The sequence below is a fragment of the Hesperophylax consimilis genome, chromosome 17 (assembly GCF_061612785.1).
Source record: "Hesperophylax consimilis isolate HC1 chromosome 17, BYU_Hcon_1.0, whole genome shotgun sequence".
Classification (NCBI taxonomy): domain Eukaryota; kingdom Metazoa; phylum Arthropoda; class Insecta; order Trichoptera; family Limnephilidae; genus Hesperophylax; species Hesperophylax consimilis.
The window spans coordinates 1858536-1882930 of record NC_142852.1 but is presented as its reverse complement, the minus strand read 5'-3'; the positions used below and the strand labels follow the sequence as shown (position 1 = coordinate 1882930).

Below are 24395 nucleotides of genomic sequence, written 5' to 3'. Positions count from 1 at the left end.
ATGGTCTTATGTTATTTTTAATTGAATGAATTGTGAAGAAAAACTAATTCATAAATAAAGTTTACTTGCGGATGCCGGGATTTGAACCCGTGACTGGATTGCTTGTCGAGAGCCTAACGCCTCGATGTGGAAACTATCGAAGGCGCAGCAATTTGTTTGTATAGCACGTAAAATTATTTATCATCGTAATTCGTAAGTGCAAATAATCATTCACCCAATAATCGGCACGACCGTCTCAACTAAACGCGTATTGCTAACTGAAATCTAAATGTGTGAACGCTCTTTGCGGATTAGCCCCAAGATCCTTTGATATGTGCATGAAAATCGACAATAATCGGGTTGGCGGCCAACGCATGCAACGGCCAAGTGGTCATTTACACGTTGGGCCAGCGCGTTGGCACAATGTATTGGGCCAACATGTACTAGGTCCAAAATACATAAAGACAAAATTCTCAGGTTTCAAATAACTTCACATTATATTGGAATTGAAAAAAGGGCAAAAAGAATAAATTATTTCTCTTCAGTTTCCGACCTAAAGTTAAATGTAGCGTACACTTTTGGCAAGTTATGCTTTAAAATAGTAAGATGAATTATTTATTTGCGCCTGTACATACGCAATATGAATGTGAATAAATGGTTTTGTCCGCATAAATACAATTCTTTCAAGAAAGGCATACAAATAATGAAATACGAATAACTATTTATTCATATTTCATGTATACGGGCGCAAACAAATAGTTTGTCTTAGTATTTTAAAGTATAACTTGCAAAAAATACATTTAAATAAAATTATCAAATTAACGTCATTTATGAATGCATACATTATAACGTACGCTAAACAAATTCAATAAATTTATCCTTTTCTCTGCTTTATAGCTTATTTGTTTAAGGCTATTTACGCTATGTGCATCAATAGATTACATGTTGAGGTGTCACACTACGCTATGATCGCTATGATCTTCCTCTCTCTACGGCAGGAGAGGGGGTGAGATCAATTGGGGAGCTGCCGCGGAATATCATTTCTTTGTACGGGTTTCGTCACTTTGACAGCTGACGCATTATCACGACAGTTCGCTAAATAAGATAGCGGTGGCTAAATTGATCTGATATGGTAGGAGATGGGATCACATGATTTTAAAATATTGCCTGGCTAGTAGATCACGGCGTATTTGCTAGCCATCACTTATAACGCATAATCTGTTAGGTGTGAAAGGTCTGCATGGGATTTTATGTTCAGCGATATGATGGTATAGGCCACGCTTTGATGCGTAAAGCGTAATGTGTCAGCATCATTATTACTAATTTGATATTTTATTTATTTTGACACTTTCGTCCCCGTTAACTGAATAAAATATTTTTTATAAAAAACAAGCAAAAATAATTCCCGTCACTGGCAACACTCCGAATAATAACATTTACAAATGGCCGCACGCCGTCCTTACGCAATGTACGCTGTAACAACAATCTCCCTGACAAACTGAAATCTCTCCGAAAACAGCGTGTAAAATATCGCGATCTGTGATCTCAACCAGTCGTCGGTCCCTCAAGATGTCAGTGGTAGCGGATTGTTTCACCATAGGCAGCACGGTAGCCTGTAAGACGTGCTATAATGAGGACATTGAGGGTGAAGTTTTGGCGTTTGATCCTCAGACCAAAATGCTGATTCTCAAGTGTCCATCGAGCAATGGCAAAAGTGAACTTAACGACGTGAACATAGTGAACCTGTCCCTCGTCAGCGATGTCCAGATAAAGAAGGAGGTGAGCAGCTCATCTCAAGAATCCCCGCAAACACTGAATCTCCAACTTCTAGACAGAAGAGTTCGCAATCAGATTGAAGAGAAGAAAAGACTGGTGCGTTTATATTTATTTTACAATTTAAGTTAACTAACAACGTCACTACAGTGTTTAAATTGTATCAGAGTGGTAGATTCTCTCAGTATCGCCCTGGTGAAAGACCACCAACCTTTCTCTTTACATCTCCTTTCGAATAAAACTTATCTGTACAACATAAAACAATTGAGGATGCCATATTGCCGCTATTGACTCACGGCAGTTCACATATTCAAAATATACGAAGAATTATGAAATACTGGACATTTTTCAATCTTGGTTGAACCTTTGACATTCCAATGTCATTTTTTTTCATTTGTTATGAAAAACAGTGAATCCAATTACATTTCACAATATTTATTGCAATCTTTAAGTCACTGAAGTTTAACTAAAAGATGTCCACCTCGTAAGAAAGATGGTTTAAGAATGTAGTCGTGATCATTGTTAGGTTAGTCCTGCCTCTTAAAAAAATAAAAATCCTGTGCTGCCTTTCTCCGGTGAAGTTATCGGGGACAACTCATTGCAATTTTTCTCCTAACATCTAGTCGTAGCATTACCCAAACTCTCGCTTGTAAAGGCAATACTGTCAAAAACCAGTCAGTTACCTTTCTATTTAGATTCGTTTGCTAAACTCAAAGTTCTGATTCCGATTGTTTACCTCTCGCCAGTTCAATACTGAGAATATAAACCACTCTATAAAGTACAAATTTGAACTAAGGCCCTTCGTACATGGAGATATTTACAAGCTACGTGACGCAACCACAAGTAGCATACTGATCATTTTTTCGCGTGCAGCCATCGAGTTAATACAATTTCAATTGACTCTAGCGACGAAGACATTAACTATCCCGCAGCCAAGTGGGGGAGTAGGTAGCACCTAAAATTACTATCCTTTAAATTAGCTTAAATAGTCCTGCGTAAATACATAAGTTACCATTAATAAATGGGATTTCTATAGTTTAAAAGCCCATAAGACAGAATATGTATGGGGTCATCGGAAGACCCACTTGGTTACAGACGTTTTGTTTGGCATCTTGGCCTGACAAGATTTAATATAGTTCTTCTTTATATTTACAAGCATTAAAAACGTTACTAAAATAGATTTTGGGTTTACCCAAACAATGAAATAAATGTTAATTGTAAGGCATTTGTCGCCACCAAGGAACTACATGAGAATGATGTTTGATTGACTTTTCTTTTCAACCTCAATCCATGTCTTCTCCGCTAAATCCTTTTTAACATATTCCGGTACATTATAGTCATATACACATTGATATTTTCACCTCCAGAACAAATTCAACATTCAAATCATGTTCAGACGTCATTTCTGTCCAATGAGTAGTAGATGGGAATGCAACTCGCGTAGCGCGCTACTAGCACTGAGAGTTGCGCAAATATGCATCAAACCCGTAGTTGACACGTATCGTCGTGTAATAAAATAGTACGGTGGGTACTGGGTAAATGCTATGCGCACGAAGGTCTAATCATTTCTATGTATCTCCATGTTTAAATGGCCTAATTCTTAAGCAATACAGCCAGCTAACTTTTAAAGTCAATGTTTTAATGGTGGCGAACTTCCCATAAGGAGAACAGCGATGACACCATTCTGTTTTCACTCTAACTTCAAATTTCGATTCTCATTTCTAAAGTTAGGTTAGGTTTGTAAAATTTATTTTTATATCTTTATGTGCTAACCAGAGTCTCAATTATTTGGAGCTAGTAGGACTATGCTATCACAATTTGAGGTATATTTTGAGATGTCATATTATATATATACCTGAGAAGTCAAAGTTCGGTTGTCACATTTTTGCAATTTTTCAGGAAAGAGGAAATCGTAAAAATTATATGTTAACATAAACATGTTGACCTAACTTAGTTTCACATTGTCGTAGGACAACCGTCTTTATACACCTCTGTGTAGTACTGAAAAAACTAAAAAGGTCTCAACTCAACCGACCTTTGACTTCTGAGGTACAGATATATGACAATGAAATATACAGTATTCTCTCAACAAATTGAAAGTGCAAAATCATGCTTTATAATTGTCCGGTATTCGTAAGTCAAATTCAGTAGTCCTTGGCGTTCCTAGACTGGGGGGCGCAGCCAAGTACGCTTGCACTAGTTATCTCACTCGTACACACGCAGTCACTATACCCCCGTGTCCTTGTACCTTGCTAGAGCTGACCATTTTACAACTCACCGGAGTTCATTACTGTTGTTTTAGGACATTTCTCTGAGTATTCTAGCTACTGTCGCATGTTTTTCTGTTCGTTTCGTTCTGCCACATTCTATGTTTGATAAGTTTACAAAATGTAGTCTTCTCAAAGGCGTAAATATGACACTTTAACTTTGAACGAAAAAATTAGTAGATCGGTAGTGGTGTTTGTTTTGTACACACGCACAATAATCTGCCGCTTGCCCGGTTTTTGGAGTGACAGAGTACTGTAATTATGCACCATGTCTTCGACATAGTAATTATCCATTTTGAATATCACCCCCTGGTTCGTGTCGTATTGTCTGACTGTCTGTCTGTTTGCAGGTGTCGGCAATGTCCTGCGACGATCCCGAGGGCCAGCGCCTGTTCCTGGCCATCGCCAAGACCATCAAAGACGTCAGCTGGGTAGAGAGGAACATCCGCGTCTTCAACCAGCTCACCATCACGCCGCCTTACCGGGTAGGTACCCTTTATTCCCATCCCGAACCTACCACAAGTTTCTGCTGCAATTATTTTAATTTAATTTAAATTTTTACCACAAGTTTCTGCTGCAATTATTTTAATTGAATTTAAATTTTTATCTTCCAGGTGGAGAATATATGCGGCGACCCCGATTCAAAAGAGTACACCCATATTCGCAAGGTCGTAGAGCGACACATGCGGGAGCGCGCAACGTGCGAGCAGTGACCCTGCTCGTGGTCGCCACATGACACCTGTTCAGTCCACGCCGCCACGTATCCCCCACGCGTCACCTGACATCACAACGCCATCACAACACATCCACCCTAATGGACGTCGCCGTCCTCACGTCCGCCGGACGTCGGGCCCACCCTAAAACAGAATATCGTTAGAACTGTAACAACCTAACTAAGTTGGGTTATTTGTTCAATCAATGACCGTCGAATCGACAATCAGCGCCATTTTAGATATTTGATATTTAAACTGTTCCATTACGTGCCGGATTTCATCAGACCGACTATTGTCAAACATAGCAGTCATGCTGCCATGATTATCTCCGTGATTAGAGAGATAAGGCTCTCGACTATCAATCTGAAGGTTGTGGATTTGAATCTGGGCATGCGCAAGTTAATTGCATTTGATTAATTTGTGTTATTACACAATTTGTTCATTAAAATAGTATATTTGCGACAGTAAATCGAAAAGTTGCTTGAAACGGCTTTAGCCGCGTTTGGTGACCAGATCTGAATATCGAGGTGCTACCCCACCTTCCTCTCCCCCAATACATTCATTCAAACATACCCTAATTGCGGATGTCATAAACTCACTTGAATTCTTCTGCGATACTCGCATATAAAAATCTGATGACAAATAGATTGAAAATCTTGGGACGAGAAATGGACCATTTAAATGATTAAATATTCAAAATTGCGCTAATCATTGCTTTGAGATAATGTTAAATGTAAAAGTCGCCCCAACAATTTGAAACATGATATTTTTAAGGTTAAACGCAACGTTCATTACAACTAACCTAATTAAATTAACGCGTAGATTATGACGAACATTGCGTTTAACCTTAATTACATCTTTGGATATATTGCTACGTATTCTTGTGGGTTCTGTGTCTCGCGTTAGGGAGTGAATCTGTGGGAATTTCGTTTTCAAGGTGTGGAAAAAATCTCTTTGATGGATTTTTAAAAAAGTGTAAATTTTCACAAAAAAATATACGTGCGAAGTTTCGAACAATTTTTCACGTAAAGTGTTATGTTTTTATAAGATTTTTTTTTCTTTGCTTTATATTTTACAAAAACATACATCCTCCGATGTAATGGTCGAAGAAAATGTAATCTGCAACCTTTTAAAAGCCACTGACCAAACTCTCAGATTTAAGATTAAACGCAGTGTGCATAATAATCTACACTTTCGTAGATGGCGTTGATTTAATAATTTTACTACGTCGTGTAATATTTTAAATTGAGCCGCTATCAATAATAACCCTTACGTAGATGGCGATAAGGTTTAAATTCCCGCTTAACACCATCCGCCTTTTGATTTATGCAAGAAAAAAACATGGCCAAAAAGTGCCTTTTATTTAATTTTGTTGATGTTCAGGCATAAATATTTAAATTTTTTTCAATCATTTTATAAATAACTTAATTTGCCACATTATACAATAAAATCATAACCGAAAATGGGTTCGTGAGTAGGAGATTTTGAACTTTAAAACAGTTTTCGTAGGCCTTATACATTATTTTTTTCTGGGCTTATAAAAAGATTTATCTAAAAAATACTCGATTATTTCAAAGGCCAAGATGTATTCTATTCTCAGTATTTAATTAAAGCATCTGAAACATTTCTAGGCGACCAAATTTTCAAACCAAAAATAGATGATTTTGCATTACTACGTATGGCATCGCCTTAAGATGTAATATTTGCAAGTTATACTTCTCTCAATAGTATAAAACAAGTCAATGTTTTTGCGCAGTCAGTCAGTTAGATAAAATACTAAGACAAATTTTTTTTTCGCCTGTACATATGAAATATGAATAAATAGTTTTGCCTGTAAAAAAAATTCAATTCTTTCAAGAAAGGCATTCAAATGCAATATTGAATTGAATCACAGATACAATATTGTATTTGTATGCCTTTGAAGAATTGAGTTTATATGCAGACAAAACTCTTTGTTCAAAATATGGACGCGCAAGCATAACTTGCAAAACGTGTATTTTAATAAAATAATTCATTTAACGCCATCTATGAACGCATATATTATAATGTATGTTGTATTTTTCTTTTGTATTTCCATGGTTGAGTTGTTGGCAACGATTTCGGAGATCGTGGGGTTCAAATCCCTGCGTTCGCAAATTTTATTTGAACGGTTTGTTTGGTGACCAGATCTGAACAACCAGTCACTTTCCAATACCCCATCTCCTTGCGCTCCTCTCTGCCACTTCCTTCAGTCTCACAACGTACCCCAATTGCGGATGCCAAAGTCTCACTGGCTCCAGACAGAGTTGGTAGCAGTTGCGAAAAAATTATCTTCGTTAAATACATTATAATGAACATTTTAAAACCTGAATAACATGTTTATTATAACCAGAGATGTACTTTATTTCAAATAAATCCATTTCAAATGGAAATGCAAAATGCAAAATGGGTATTTTGCATTTTAAATGCTTTTCTCAATGCATTTTCCATTTTAAATGCTTTTTTGCAACATTCTTCCTACTATCTCCACTCATCTTTTTTTCATAAGCCCCAAATATCAGTCGGTCCTCAACCTCGCTATGAGAGATAATTTACATTTGTCAAGTTGCTCCCTGGTAGGAGCCCTGGCAATTGAGTGATACCATTACAAAAAATACTGAACATGGGGCCATGACGCTGTAATATTAAATGTTAGATAGCAGTTTCTATGTTTTTACGTTGGCAACATTAGTCCCGCGCAAATTTTGTGTGGTTTCATAATCTGTAGTCGTGGCATTTTTTGATTTCATGTAATATGTTTGTTTTACATTGATGTCCATTATTAAATGACAAAACTGTTTTAAAAATTCTATAATTATTTTAATTGTTTGACCTGAGAAACCATTTTGAATTTTCAATGCATTTTGAAAATAGGTATTTTGTATTTTAAATGCTTTTCTAAAAACCATTTTGCATTTTCAAATGGAAAAGTTTTGACCCATTTCCATTTTGCATTTCAAATGGTTTTGGGTACCCATTTTGCACATCTCTGATTATAACGAATTTAAAATGTATCGTATTTGTTAGTTTTTGCAGCAGATGTATTTTCGATTTTTTTGTCTGTTAGACTTGAAAATCAACTTTGTAATGCCCACAACCTTCTCCTTGCGCATCGAATCGACGATCAATGCCAATTTAAATATGAACGCTTCCCGCTGTTTAATGCTCTGTTTGACGATTCTCAGCCCGATTCAGCATTACAGCATGACCGTTATGCTCGATAGCACATCGCATTTTGATTAAAAGCTGAAACGGGCCAAGATTCTGCGCTTAACGGGGACTGTTAAAATTGAGCTGATCGTCGATTTAACGCTCATCAAATTGGAGTTAGAACAACCCAGCCTAATTTTACTTTCTCAATACTAATGATGAAGCAACGCGGTCTTAGTGAAATTAAAATTTGCGCTTTTATCCGGGTGTTGCGGTGTTGATTATCAAGTCTAACGTTGCAAAAGTGGCTACACAGCTGTCGTAAGATGAATTAGATATTTCTCAGTGGTGAATCTATAGTGCATACCTGTCTAATTTGTGGAACATTCTTCGACCATTCATAATTCCTGGAAATGTTTTAAAAAAATAAATATATGATATATTATTAAAAAAATTGTTTTATTTTGTGTTCAAGACAACTTTGTAGACTGCCAGGTACATCAGTCTGTTCTGTAATAACGTATAATGCCAGTAGCCGAAATAACGAATGGTAATATTTTCATAGTCTGAGAATGCCAAATTCTTTTCATCTCATTTCCTAAATCTGTGTATTTTTTCGGAAACAGAATTTTGAATATTACAGGAATTTGGAATAAAAACAAGTATTATTATTACTAATATTTATTTATTGCATTTACAAAAAATAAATAAAAAACAAAGTCTGAAAATGATTCATGTTTTACAAAGATGACATTCCTCCATAACCTAATAGTGTATTCTTTTTAACAGTTTAACACACAATTATATATTGACGCAAAGGTAAAAGTCAATGTGTAAACTCAACCTCCCAAACCAGAGTCAAGCACATAAAACACACAAGGTCAGTTATTCACTTGATCAGAATTGAAACGGCACTGTTATAACAGGTCAAACACGTGTACCCGACGTTCTTCGACTTTTCTCTACTTTCTATAAATATAATATGCATGTATTATATATATAAACCTTCCGGAAGAAATTCTCTAAATGATAGTAAAAACCCTATCAAAATCTGTTGCGTAGTTTAGAAGAACTAGAACTTCTAAACTACGCACTGAATTTTGATAGGGTTTTCACTATTATGTAGAAAATTTCTTCTGGAAGGTTTATATATATAATACATGCATATTATATCTATAAATAGTAGAGAAAAGTCAATGTTTTGTAATAATCAAGTCGTAAAAAAATATTTTCAAGTGCCATTGCTAACGCTGGCTAAACCTTATGAGATACATCAAAATAATGTACTATGGAATTGTATATCTTAAAAAGGTCTACAGAAAAGTGTGTGATGGTATATGTCTATCTCGTAAGGAAAACTCCCAGCAACGCAGAAAACACGTCAGCTAGTTTTATTATAATTGAATAACGCCTTGGTTTAAAACTGTTTGTTGAGTGTTAGAAATTAGAAGAGATAAATGTGATACTGTTCTGAAAAAATAGGAAATGGTTCCTATCATTCTTTGTTAACCACTCGGAACATTAGAACGTCAAAAGACGTAAATATGATAATAGCGGTCAAGACATTAGAACGTCTTTTCACGTAAACGCGCGAGATTTTACAAAAATTGATTTATTTCCATCACTAGTATACGGATTGCCATGATTTAAAAAACAGAGTGTCGATAATGAATAACGCTACGCGTCTGTATTCAACAATATCTATGGAACGTAGAACTGCATTATCTAAGCCGATTGAATCTGTCATCTTGTTCGTTCATAATTTATTGCGTTTCTAAATATTTTAGTTTGGACGGTTAACATTTTGAGGTGACTAATAGTTTTTAATTATATTTCTTCAATATATAAAGTGTTATTTCTTTATGATACTCAGAATAAAGTACATTTTTCACGGCTTTGAAATAATGGTTATCGATTCTTACATATTTTTGACGTTTTCAAAAAATATATATTTAGAAACGCAAATATTTACTTATAATAACACAATGCGATAGTGGATTTCATAATCTTTCCAAAACATTTTTTTGAATGAGGCTACGTTTCCCAAGACGTGAGTTATGATGCTTTTAGCAAAACTCGTAAATAACATAAAAATTATCACGTTTTGACAGTTCTCAAAGGAACACATAGTATATAAATGTCTTTGTCTGAGAGGTTAATTAATTTAATGTTACAAACGTCTGACACATGGTTGGAGTGGCGTTAACCTCACCCGAATGGACGCACGAAACTTGCGTCGGCAACGAGTGCTTGTGTAGGAACCTCCGCAAAGCGAAGATGTACAGCAATAGCCGCCATGGCACCTGAATCGTCTATTTTCAAGACATTTTGATAATGGCCTCGAACACCAAAACAGCTGTCACAATAGTAAAAACTAAACTACTTGCAGAACTTAATAATAACATTATTAAATTTGATTTAAAAATATAATTTTTTTTAATAGAATTCTACGAAAACAATGACAATAAATAAATAATTCATTGTATCGGTGCTTTTGTATTCAATTCCCAAAGCCGGCCCTGAACCAAACGACGCCTAGACAATTCGGCGCTCGTAGCGGTCTGCTACAATTGCGCCCGCATAGAGTCGGCCCTGACAATTCCCAGTGATGTCCTTGCCAAAAGTCACTGTGAAACGGCATTGTCTTGCTCACGCCCCTACTTGATGTTGTTAGCACGACAGAGACAACAAAATATACGATCATCGAAATTGAATTTTAATATTAGAAAAGTTTTGCAGTTTGTTTCACTGCATTATTAAAAAAAATGTACTTTTTTAAAGTCGAACGACAAATTTGAAATATGCTGTATCTTTGTGAATACTGTAATATCGACTCCGGTTGGGATACCTATAATTCAATGCATGTTGAGAACAACTGGAGGGAGTCAAATTCTACACATCTAATTTCACCTTTTTGCCATCGTCAGACGATGTATCGTCGTCACCTTTCCTTTTTTCCGTGACAGGTTTCACAATATCTACGGGTTCTACTTTGACAACGCTATCGGAAGTGTCCATCTTCAAATCAGCATCTCCGTTCGTCTCTTTTATATCAACCGAAGACTCGTTAGCAACTGTTTCTCCTAAAAGAGATGAATCTGTTTTAACTGATTCTTCCGTAAGGGACGACTCAGTTTTAACCGACTCTTCTATATTCGATGCGTCTTTAGCAACCTCGTCTAAAACAGGCGCCTCCTTCTCCTTGTGATAATCGTTAAATTTGGCCTGACTTTCGCTAGACGTATCCTTTTTCAGCAGCTCACGCAAGGCCATCGTGGCGTAAGTACTCGCCGGCAATGTCATATCGACCAACAGCGCCCGGTATTTGCCGTCTTCCACATCGCCGGCGATCTGTTTCCCCTGCAGTTCGTCCAGATCCGACAAAATCAGATCGCAGTACGGATCGGTATATCGTACGATTTTCCACGTCAGATTCTCCGGCTTCAAAACTATCTTACGATAAGTGCCGCTTAGACAGTAAGCTTTTACCTTCTGCTTCAGCTCGAGGGTTAGGTTATCCTCTTTAACGATGATGTCTTCGTAGAATTCTTTCATATTCGGCGGATATTCTATGCTGTACCCCGGTAACGGTAAAACGATATCCCAAATACTGTATTGTGTTAAATCTTCTTCAGTTAAAACTTTGACTTTGATATCTTTTGCTTTTGATTCGGGGTATTTGGCTCCGCGTTTTCGGGAGTTGTCTCTCGGCTGTTGCTGTGGTTCTTCTTCTTCCTCTGCCTCTTCGAGGGTTTCCTCGAGGATCTCCTCGATGTTGGCGAGTTCCTCGGGGTTGAGGGGAACCAAGTCACCAACGTGAGGAGTCAGACCCCAGCGACGGATGCGTTCGGAGACACAGCGGTTCCATACCCAAGATTGGTACGAATGGATGTATAACAACCTGGAAGAATAATTACATATTATTCAAGTGTTTATAATTTTTTTTTTGTAATAAATAGATATAATGATATCCTGACGCTAAGGATTTCATTTACATATGATTAAAATTTAGTAGTATGGATAATATTAATTAATTATAAATATATTGAAAAGTGTTTTTTTCTGAAATAATTACATTACAAAATAATAACAAAGTTATGACGTATTATTCCCAGTGAGTTTACAAAACTCATTTCGGGAAAGACAACATTAGATTAAGGACAAGACAACATAAATACATTAAAATAAATAAACGCAGATGTTATTATGGAGTTCTAAAGAAAGATTGTGTTAGTCATTAATAAAACTGCTGAGGAAATAGCTTTTAAGAGCTTTTGCCAATGGTTTTTTTTTCATTGCCGGAATTTTTAGATTACTAGGTAATGCGTTGTATTGCTTATGTGCAACGTATTGTAAGGTGTTAATTCAAAATTTAGTTATGTAAGTAGATGACGATAAGTGTATTTGATTTTGTGCTGGTATAAATATATGGGCTGATTATAAATATATTACACGGTTTTGGGAGAGATCATATCAGGGTCATCAATGATGAAGATTTTTTGGTGAAATGTAATGCAAGAGTCGAACAAGAGGCTCGGTGCTACTCGGACTACGGTGTTCTCAAGTATCTGGGTCCACAGCCAAGGTTCTTTAAGAGGTTTAAAGAGGTTTTTCTTTATGTGACTCCCGTACAAGAGTCCCAACTGTCCCAAATTTATGTTCTGGGGATCACTAGTCCGGGAAATCAACTGTGGGGGAATCAAATGTCAGGAACTGTCGGGGGATCAAGAGTCATGGAATGATTAATTAAACTCTCCTGCCTAATATTGGTTGTATACCTTGTATTCCTCGGTATCCTCTCCAACGCCGTGACAAAGTCTGCCTTGGCATTATGCGCCAGTCCCTGCAGCAGGCGAGCTTCAGTGCCTGTGGCGCGGGGCGGCAGCGCGGCGAGGGCAGCAGTCGCATCCCCCGACGCACGGTACAGACGCAGTGCAGGTCCAACGTCGGGCCCCGCTGCCTCGGGGCACAGCAGTAGCGCTACGGCAGCCTGGAAGTCGCCTTGTAGCAGGCAGCGCCCCACGCGGTGGGTTGGGATGTCGGCACGGGAGCCAAACCTGGAATCGATAAATTTTCTCGTTACATAAATAAAGCATTTTTATCAGCTTTGCTTTCTTATCAGCACTGCTAACTCTTAGGGGGTATTTCACTATGTCGGGCTAAATATTTGACTAGCTAGCCGTTGGCTGGCTTTAAAGATCAGAATAACTTCGTTATTCAACGGCGACCGTTTCACCATTGTTTCCGAGCTTCCGGATAGATAACACTCGAAATAGTCTGGCAACATCGCAAAATGTTTGCAGTTACCCCATCTACTGCCACGGTTGTCATGCGTCACAGTCCGCACACCGCAAAGTGTGCATTTTTTTGGTTATGTTATGTTGATTATCAGGTCATTTTAGATAGATTCGTGTCGAATTAATACATTGTTTCTTATTTTGAACACAATCAAATAATTCAGGATGGATCATACAAGCATTCAAATTCATTCGTATCCATAATAATTCGCAACAAAATTCGACTCACTTCTCCGCTGTCAAACTCGGAATGTTTTGACGCCATTTTTGATTCGAGGAATAGCGCCTAACGTGAGGTTCGAGCACTGATTAGTCAAATCGAACTTTAACCCGAGCGTTAGCGTTATTCAGATATAGTGAAAACCTAAAAATGACTAATCCGCGGATTAGTGCTTAGTCAGAACATAATCAGAGATAGTGAAATACCCCCTTAGTGTTCCAGCTAAAATGCCGAGTAACCTGCCATACATCGATAGATTCTATTATCATAATAAGTTACTTGTTTTTTTTGCAAAATTAAATTGTATTGTCTTAGGGGATGAATTCTCCAATCCAGGCCGCTAGCAATCGCCGGCAAAAGTACATACATTGGTCGACATTCTTATTCTCAAGTCTCATCGAAGGTAGATCTTAGGTGTCAAAAGTAATTCCACTACTAATAACAACGAGTGGGTTGAACTAGTCTACATCAACGGCTGTCAATATCTAGTTTATTGTAACCTAACCTAAGATCATTATCTGCGCGCTCTTCCAATAACAAGCATTGTATATTTTTACAAAGTTGTTTTAACTCTTGACAGGCCAAGATACCAAACAAACGTCTGCGACGACCCCATGCATTTTTCTGTCTTATAGCGGGATAGTTAAGGTAGAATAAGATAGTTAAGTTCAGCTGCAATACATAATGTAGAGAAATCTGTAGTTGCATTGGGACCAACAAGAACCAATCTTTCTGTTAAATTATTAACCACTCAGAACATTAGAACGTCAAAAGACGTAAATATGATAATAGCGGTCAAGACATTAGAACGTCTTTTCACGTAAACGCGCGAGATTTTACAAAAATCGATTTATTTATCACTAGTATACGGATTGCCATGATTTAAAAAACAGAGTATCGATAATGAATAACGCTACGCGTCTGTATTCAAGAATATCTATGGAAAGTAGAGGTGCATTATCTAAGTCGATTGGATCTGTCATCTTGTTCGTTCATAATTTATTGCGTTTCTAAATAATTTATTAAAAATATTTTAGTTTGGACAATTAGTATTTTGAGGTGACTAATAGTTTCTAATTATATTTCTTCAATATATAAAGTGTTATTTCTTTATGATACTCAGAAAAAAGTACATTTTTCACAGCTTTGAAATAATGGTAAGCGATTTTTAGATATTTTTGACGTTTTCATAAAATGTATATTTAGAAACGCAAATATTTACGTATTACAACACAATGCGATAGTGAATTTCATAATCTTTCCAAAACATTTTTTAGAATGAGGCTACGTTTCCCAAAACGTGAGTTATGAAGCTTTTAGCAAAACTCGTAAATAACACAAAAATTATCACGTTTTGACAGTTCGCAAAGGAACACATAGTAAATAAAAGTCTTTGTCTGAGAGGTTAATACTGACTTTAGTAGATTTTTACAGAAGAACAGTTGCCCTAGCATCCAACTAAAATATAAATCTCCGGGGACATCTCCTACGAAACACTTCCTTGCTAATAGAGTAGTGGAAGCATGGAACTAACTTCCACAACATGTCATCCATTCTACTAATATAGAGTAGTGGAAGCATGGAACTAACTTCCACAACATGTCATCCATTCTACTAATATAGAGTAGTGGAAGCATGGAACTAACTTCCACAACATGTCATCCATTCTACTAATATAGAGTAGTGGAAGCATGGAACTAACTTCCACAACATGTCATCCATTCTACTAATATAGAGTAGTGGAAACATGGAACTAACTTCCACAACATGTCATCCATTCTACTAATATAGAGTAGTGGAAGCACGGAACTAACTTCCACAACATGTCATCCATTCTACTAATATAGAGTAGTGGAAGCATGGAACTAACTTCCACAACATGTCATCCATTCTACTAATATAGAGTAGTGGAAGCATGGAACTAACTTCCACAACATGTCATCCATTCTACTAATATAGAGTAGTGGAAGCATGGAACTAACTTCCACAACATGTCATCCATTCTACTAATATAGAGTAGTGGAAGCATGGAACTAACTTCCACAACATGTCATCCATCCATTCTACTATGTAATATAGAGTAGTGGAAGCATGGAACTAACTTCCACAACATGTCATCCATCCATTCTACTATGTAATATAGAGTAGTGGAAGCATGGAACTAACTTCCACAACATGTCATCATCCATTCTACTAATACATATAGAGTAGTGGAAGCATGGAACTAACTTCCACAACATGTCATCATCCATTCTACTAATACATATAGAGTAGTGGAAGCATGGAACTAATTTCCACAACATGTCATCCATTCTACTAATATAGAGTAGTGGAAGCATGGAACTAACTTCCACAACATGTCATCCATTCTACTAATATAGAGTAGTGGAAGCATGGAACTATCTTCCACAACATGTCATCCATTGTACTAATTTAGAGTAGTGGAAGCATGGAACTAACTTCCACAACATGTCATCCATTCTACTAATATAGAGTAGTGGAAGCATGGAACTATCTTCCACAACATGTCATCCATTCTACTAATATAGAGTAGTGGAAGCATGGAACTATCTTCCACAACATGTCATCCATTCTACTAATATAGAGTAGTGGAAGCATGGAACTATCTTCCACAACATGTCATCCATTGTACTAATTTAGAGTAGTGGAAGCATGGAACTAACTTCCACAACATGTCATCCATTCTACTAATTTAGAGTAGTGGAAGCATGGAACTAACTTCTACAACATTTCATCCATTCTACTAATATAAACCTATTTAAAGCTCTGTTGGATTCTTATTTGGAGAGAAGAAAGTAATGATTTATTGTGAAATCAGATATGGGGGCATCAGCAGAATGCCGCCTGACCATTAACTAAAAATATTTATGACTAGAGCTGTACCCCGCCAATCGTTTCTGTGGCTCATTCTGTCTGTGCAGACAGAGAAACAATAGCGCGTGTTTATTTACGTCCAACATATGGCACTGTTTTTCGGAAAAAAAAGCATGTTTTTACCTGTCACAGGTGATGTCTATATAATATAGGTATATAAAAAAACGCGCATATTAGTATGCAATGTTGTGTCAAAATTTCAAAGAACTTTAGGAGATTTAAGATGTTCAACAAATAAACATTTACGTTTTTGTTTATATAGATAATAATATCTCTCGCATAATTGTGTATAGTGTAATAAAAATTAACAACGGCTAAGTTGGGGGGGAAGCTAGCAGTGAAGTCGTAAATATTGTATGCGAATCAGTTTGTGGTATTATTGTGGACTGTAATCAATATTTGACACAACTATTGGGGTAGCTGTAGTTAACAGTTAGAACTGGAAAGGATTCTGAGTTACCCTTGGTCTTCTCGATTGATATTATGGCCTTGAGGGACACTGCTAGTTATCACTGCACAAGCTTCCATAATAGACTCGTATTAAACACTTAATGTTAAGGTTTTCTTAACAGACTGATAATGTATAATAAATTGTTGCAATGAAACTGATGTGGGTACGGTACGGGGGCTCCATCGAAGCCAGAGTAAAGCTGGCCTCCCAGAAGCTGGGCGTACTGTACAGGGCCCGCAGATACTTTAATAGTACACAACTGCTGACCCTGTACAAATCGCAAGTGCGCCCTACTGTCGAATTTGGCAGCCATCTCTGGTCCGGAGCCCCTAAATACCTGAAAACAACCCTTGACTCTGTGCAGAAACGGGCGGTCCGTTTGATAGATTCCCCAATCTTAACAAACGGACTGCAATCTTTAGAGCACAGGCGTCAGGTAGGTATGCTGTCCTTGTTCTATCGGTATTACAATGGAAGATGCTCTGAGGAACTAGCGTCATTGATCCCTTCGGCACCGGTGCGTAGTCGGGATACACGCCAAACGCGCGCCCAACATTTGTACACGGTTGACATTTGTCACATGAGAACGGGTCGCTTCTACGATTCGTTCTTAAGTTCAACAGCTCGGCTGTGGAACGAACTGCCGGCCTCTGTGTTTCCTCCCTCCTACAACATGGGACTCTTCAAGACCCATGTTCACTCCTTCCTCTCCACAAAAACAAAGGTACTCCACACTGTCAGACTGGGACAGGTAATTGCGTGGAGGAATGCAGGAACATATGTTAAAGATTCGGTAAAAAAATATATATATATATTCTAATACCTCTGCAGTCCGTAGTAGTTGAGGAATCCCTTTTGTTGGAGCGAAAGCGCAGCGGCGGAAATCTCCTCGTCGCTGGCAGTCACGTTGCGCAGCGCGATGCGGAACCGGTTGCCGCGCAGGTAGCCGAGCCGCAGGTGCGTCGCACTGAAACGGAAGTTTCCCACCGACACGTTGCGCAGGCGGCGACAGCTGGACAGGATGCGACGCGGGTCCACCTAACATAAGCAGGCGTTATTTTGCGACAATAAATTAGTAAAACAAAGCTTTTGATAGTCACTAACAATTCCATTATTTTTCTATTGTAAGTTTCGAATAAAAATAATTATTTTTGTTTAACATTCTCATGTTTAATATTAAAATTTTACTATTTATAAATATAAATGTTTATTTCAAATACAAACATGTGAAAGATAATTTAAAAAAAAAGAACATTAGAACGTCAAAAGACGTAAATATGATAATAGCGGTCAAGACATTAGAACGTCTTTTCACGTAAACACGCGAGATTTTACAAAAATCGATTTATTTCCATCACTAGTATACGGATTGCCATGATTTAAAAAACAGAGTATCGATAATGAATAACGCTACGCGTCTGTATTCAACAATATCTATGGAACGTAGAGGTGCATTATCTAAGCCGATTGGATCTGTCATCTTGTTCATTCATAATTTATTGCGTTTCTAAATAATTTATTAAAAATATTTTAGTTTGGACGGTTAATATTTTGAGGTGACTAATAGTTTTTAATTATATTTCTTCAATATATAAAGTGTTATTTCTTTATGATACTCACAAAAAAGTACATTTATCACGGCTTTGAAATAATGGTAAGCGATTTTTACATATTTTTGACGTTTTGCACAACGCGATAACACAATGCGATAGTGGATTTCATAATCTTTCCAAAACATTTTTTAGAATGAGGCTACGTTTCCCAAAACGTGAGTTATGAAGCTTTTAGCAAAACTCGTAAATAACACAAAAATTATCACGTTTTGACAGTTTGCAAAGGAACACATAGTAAATAAAAGTCTTTGTCTGAGAGGTTAATAATAACAAATTTTAATGATATAGCACATTTAAAATATCTCATTTAGAAATTCCATGACAATTTTAACTGTTGTTAGGATTTGTAGGTAAAAATAATTAAAAGCAGGAAGGGTTAAGGAACATTACCTTCCGCAAGCTGAACCACTGCGTCGTTTTGGCCCTCCTATCCTTGGTGCCACAGTACCCGAAGAAAGCGGGCTTCACATGCCCCATCCTCAGCACGTCTGCGATAGCCCCGGCAGCCTCCATGGTGTCGAGGTTCTCCTTGTACACCAGGAAGTGCACATACTCCTCGGGCCAGAGCCACTTCTCGCGGGTGTCGAGGCGCACGCCTTTCTGCGGCCGCGCGAACACGATGGACTTGCGCTCGCCGACCGTCACTGTCGAGCCGACGAGGCGACCGCCGAACGTGGATTTTACGCTGTCGTAGATTTTCGTGCGACCCTCTTTTGACATATCTTCAGTTTCCACTTCTACCTGTAATTACACCACAAATTAAGAACTACCAACGGGACACTGCCACCTCAGGAGACACCTGAAGCTGGTGCTCGCCCGGCTACCTGGGAAGTGGGAAGACACATTGTGGAACGAGGACCAGGTAATCCTGTAAACAATAGTCCTGGAAAATAAAAAAAAAAACCTTTTTTTTATTTTATCTATTTTTCTCTTATTTAATAAATCAAAACAATAATTTCCTCTGCAAATGTAAGTAAGTACTTAAATACAACCTACTTACTTAATTATAAATCATATAACTAAGGAATTATACAATAATTTGTCCAAAGAAACGCCACTATCTCAATTACAACTCCTTTTCAAACATTCTTCAGGCAGGCAAGTATTGAAAAAATGCAAATAAGAAATCGACTACATCACATTTGAAAAAAAATTCTTTACAGAATCATTAAAATGGCCACCATTTTGAAATTTACCGACAGACGAAATGCAAAACGGTTGAGTTAAACAGGACTTAGCTACGCTCAATCAATTGTAATTTGCAAATTGATACTAGCGATATTTTCTCTTTATTATTTCCTAATATATAACACGTCAATCGATTTAGTTCTTGGCAGATGAATCACCTAAACGCGATAAAGATTGACGATTAATTTCATTCATTCATTTAAGATATATTATCCAATTAACGCATTTAGCGCATTTTGCACCCGTGTTATAAAATTAATTATAAAAACACATTAGTAATATTATAGAACTTCCTTCTTCTTCTGGCGCTAGTAAAATTAGATTGATAATGTTAGTTGTAAGTTGCTACATCTGTAAATATATATACGTCATTAAGATAGTAGTTATAGGCCTTTGTCGTAAGTCTTAGCTGTAAATAATAATAATAATAATAATTGGATGACTTGTATAGCGCTGTTTTTGTGCAAAATCCACCTCAAGGGTGTTGTACAAACTTATAATACATTTCTACAGTGATCTATGTTATTACTAACTATATATGGAGATAATATACAGTACAATACTTACCTGGTAGGTCACTTGAGATTAACACTTAATTAACATTAACTAATTGTTTATTAGCGAAATTTAGATACGGGATTTAGGATTTAATTGTAAAATTGAATATAACTGGACTTTCTCTTAGGAATGGTATATTTAATTTAAGGGTACGACAGCTTAAAGTAAGTCACTAGTATTAAGTCAGTAGTTTTAGTATTAAGTATTTGATAAATATATTTGTACAGCGCCCTTGAGGTGATTTTCCACGAAAACGGCGCTATACATGGTGTCCGGAAACTCGTAGTACAAGCGGGAAACTGGAGAATCTACACCACATGGGGAACCCAAAAAAACATAACATTTTTTTTTTGAGCATTTTCACAAAAAAAAAAAAAAACCAAAAAAAAATATTTTTCGGCTATTTTAGGGTTAAAGTTTTTTTCTGGTGTTTAGGGTTGAACAACAGATGTTTTAACCCTGCAGAGCAGAAATATTTTATGATTACACCGGGTTAAATGAAGGGTGATTTCAAAATAATGCTTCAAATCCGAGTTTCTTCATTTGTTTTACTTTCAAATAGTTTTAATTAGTTGGGTACTTTGATATTCAGTAATAATTTATAAGAATTTGATTAAAAAAAAAATAAAAAAAATAAAAAAAAATCAACTTCTAACTCGATTTACTCGATAACGAAAGCTCAAATCAAAAAAAAATATACTACAAAATCGACTCCAAATGTGATGTAGATTCACCAGTTTCCCGCTTGTACTACGAGTTTCCGGACACCCTGTATAAATTAGCCAAATATTATAAATCCCAGCACCCACCTTGTCCAGACTGTTAGGAGCAGCAGCGAGTGCACTCAGCTTGTCCCAGGTGTCGAGGCTGATCAGCCGAGTGTCGTACTTGCTGAGCAGCCGCAGTTCCTCGTCATCCTCGGTCACCTCCTCGACGGCACCGGGCTGTGGAGCTGATTGCTGCGTCAGGCGTGCCACCTCGCCCTCAACGCTGACCTCGCTCACCTGGAAGTCGGAATAGCGGGATTTTATCACGCCGGAGAAGCCTTCGAGGGAGGATATGTATTCCGTAATGCCTGGAAGAAAGATATGAATGATATTAGATAAACAGTCAATTCTGTTTTTAAGTAATATTAGCGTAATCCGTAATTAGAATCGAATCTAGTTAAGGCGATGCCATACGTAGTAATGCAAAATCATGTGTTTTTGGTTTGAAAATTTGGTCGCCTAGAAATGTTTCAGATGCTTTAATTAAATACTGCGAGTAGAATACATCTTGGCCTTTGAAATAATCAAGTATTTTTTACATAAGTCTTTTTATAAGCCCAGAAAAAAATAATGTATAAGGCCTATGAAAACTGCTTTAAAGTTCAAAATCTCCTACTTACGAACCCATTTTCGATTATGATTTTATTGTATAATGTGGCAAATTAAGTTATTTATAAAATGATCGAAAAAAAAATAATATTTATGCCTGAACATCCACAAAATAAAATAAAAGGCACTTTTTGGCCATGTTTTTTTCTTGCATAAATCAAAACAGGCGGATGGTATTAAGCGGGAATTTAAACCTTATCGCCATCAACGTAAGGGTTGTTATTGATAGCGGCTCAATTTAAAATATTACACGACGTAGTGCATCGCCTTAATATGATAAGGTTCTTTCGATAAAATAAATAGCAATCACTTTTTGGGTATATATTATCATAATAATCAGAATAAAATAACTTTGTTTTTACACCATTTATAAAATAACCGTGATCTGGGTACCAGGACATAAAGGAATTGAGGGCAACGAGCGGGCTGATGGACTAGCAAGGAAAGGGGCGAAAGCACCACTTGTAGGATCCGAGCCGGCCGTAGGAGTAGCAGCTTGCCACACTAAAATACATATTGATAGGTGGGTCAAATCCCAGCACCGCAAAGAATGGGAGAGGGCACCCGGAATGGGGCAATCCAAAGTACTCATAAACGGACCAGACAACTGTTCAATATGGACAGAAACTCACTGAGGGAACTGGTAGGACTACTAACGGGACACTGCCATCTCAGGAGACACTTGCAGATATTGGGAGTAGAAAACACCAACAGATGCAGGAAATGTGAAGAGGATGAAGAGACTCCAATTCACCTATGGTGCCAATGTCCCGCCCTGGTGGGAACAAGGCTCAGATACCTGAGAAGACACTTGAAGAACCAGGAGACATAGCCACATACCCAATAACAACCCTGGTGAACTTTATTAAACGGACTGGGCTGTTGTTAAAGGATTGAGGTAAAATGGGAGAGAGGACAATGGGCCTATGGCCTAAGTGCTCACGGGAACTAAATGTAAACCGTCTCCGCAATACTAAAAAAATAATAATTACAAAGTAATTTTATTCAAATTCAAATTCAAAAAAATATTTATTGGACAAAAAGAGTACAAAGGGTATAGCTTATAGGTTACATCCTATTTCTTCCAGCTAACCCAACAAATACACATTATATTACATAACCCAACAATTACATGTTAACAAATAAATAACAGTAAATAAAATTTTTTAAAAAAAACAGAGGTATTTAATTCATGTAAGGTATTCATTCAAGGTGTAGTGACATTTGTTTACAAGAAATGTTTTTAGTGTTGATTTAAATTTAAGTGTGTCGGTTATTTGTTTGATGCTACGTGGAAGGTTGTTGTATACTTTAATGGCCATGTAGTGTGGTCCTTTTTGAAAAATAGTTTTCTACTTATTATAAAGTATACTATTTATTTTCCCACATTCCAGAGTGGTAGATACTATTATTATCGCCCTGTTGAAAAAAAAAACAATTAAAAATCTAAACGTTACTTGAAATGGCTTTTTGCAACCTTTCTTCTCCCCATTTCTTCCCCTGTCTGCTTCAATCAGTCTCAAAACAATGAAGCCAAACAAAACGACAGTGCTGTATTCACACAAAAGTAAATTTCCTTACCGATTTCTTTCTCTGACAGTCTCTTTCCTGGGTTATCTTCCGAGCCAGGGCCTCTGAACTGGGGTCTGAAGCCCCCTCTGAACCCTCTCGGGGGCCCATTGAAGCCCCTAGGAGGCCCGAACCCTCTTGGAGGTCCAAACCCTCCGCCTCTAGGACCCCCGAATCCTCTACCGCGCGAACCCCTAAATCCACCGCCTCTTCGATTATCCACCCATCTCCCTCTGGTACTCATCGAACTAGCTTTAAAACTGTTTTAAAGCAACCTTATTATCGACGATTCGTGATTATTGATAATCAATGTTATTTTAGATAGTAAAATGTTACTATTAATGATAATTATTATTGTGATACGAGAAAGAGAGGTTAAAATAAATAGTTGTATGAATTTGTGACAGCGCGGTTCGCTGTTGTCAGATTGTCAGTGCTGTCAACTTAATGAATGTTGCGTGAAAAAATAAGCAGCCATTTTATTTTAAAATTTAGTACCTACTTCAATAAATATTATTTCGGATTATAAAATAATAAATTAAATAACATTCATGCTATTTAACCGTAGGCGTTGGTAGAGAGGCTGGACTGCCGAACAAATCTATCTTAATATCTTGACGAGCTCCGCGGTCGATGTGTAAGGCTATTGACAAACAAGCCAAAGGTTGCGGGATCAAATCCAGGTGTGCGCAATTAAATTTTATTTGATTGTTTTGTGTTACTTTACAATTTACTCATTTAAAATAGTACTAAATACATTTGCGGCACGTTCCGAAGTAAAAGATACTTTCAGTATCACCTTGGTGTAAAACTACCATTCAGAATTGAAATAGCTTTTGCCGTGTTTGGCGACCAGGTCTGAATAGCCAGGCACTTCCCCACCTTCATCTGTCTCATCTCATTCCCCTCCCTACTACCTTCAGCCTCACAACATACCCCATTCGGGGGTGCCACAATCTTACTGACTCCAGATGGTTGGAAGCAGTTAGGACTCTTGTGTGGTTTTATATTTTCAAAAAAATCACTTTAATTTTTCTTTCATTTTTGTAGTACTTATACTTATTTTTGTCCCTCTTGTAATGAACTAAATATGAGAAAGTATCACATTTTAATCATTCCCTTCAGCTTCACAACATAATGTACCCCATTTGAGGGTGTAATAGTCACACCAGCTATGAAAATTCGCGGCTGTTGCACAGAATTTACTCAGTAAAAAATAAAAATTATAATTTTGTGCTTTAAAAAATTTTACCGGGAAAAATTGAGAGTATATTTTTCTTACTGGCAGCACTTAATTTTGTCCATTGTACCGATTGTACGTCACATTC

At 37.1% G+C, this 24395-nt stretch overlaps 2 protein-coding genes across 2 annotated transcripts; one reads left to right on the top strand and one right to left on the bottom strand.

The window, feature by feature from the left end:
* The first annotated feature begins 1415 nt into the window (after positions 1 to 1415).
* Positions 1416 to 8456, top strand: Lsm12a (LSM12 homolog a). Its single transcript, XM_089641483.1, has 3 exons — positions 1416 to 1851; positions 4370 to 4504; positions 4634 to 8456. Exons 1-3 carry the CDS (start codon positions 1549 to 1551, stop codon positions 4730 to 4732), a joined length of 537 nt encoding a protein of 178 aa, XP_089497609.1. The 5' UTR covers positions 1416 to 1548; the 3' UTR covers positions 4733 to 8456.
* A 54-nt stretch (positions 8457 to 8510) lies between these two features.
* On the bottom strand, positions 8511 to 23451 carry Pus7 (pseudouridine synthase 7). Its single transcript, XM_089641787.1, has 6 exons — positions 23080 to 23451; positions 20932 to 21197; positions 18767 to 19117; positions 17587 to 17801; positions 12679 to 12957; positions 8511 to 11801 (listed from the first exon to the last, which is right to left on the bottom strand). The coding sequence occupies exons 1-6, from the start codon at positions 23309 to 23311 to the stop codon at positions 10793 to 10795; spliced, it is 2352 nt and encodes a 783-aa protein (XP_089497913.1). The 5' UTR covers positions 23312 to 23451; the 3' UTR covers positions 8511 to 10792.
* Between the last annotated feature and the right edge of the window lie 944 nt (positions 23452 to 24395).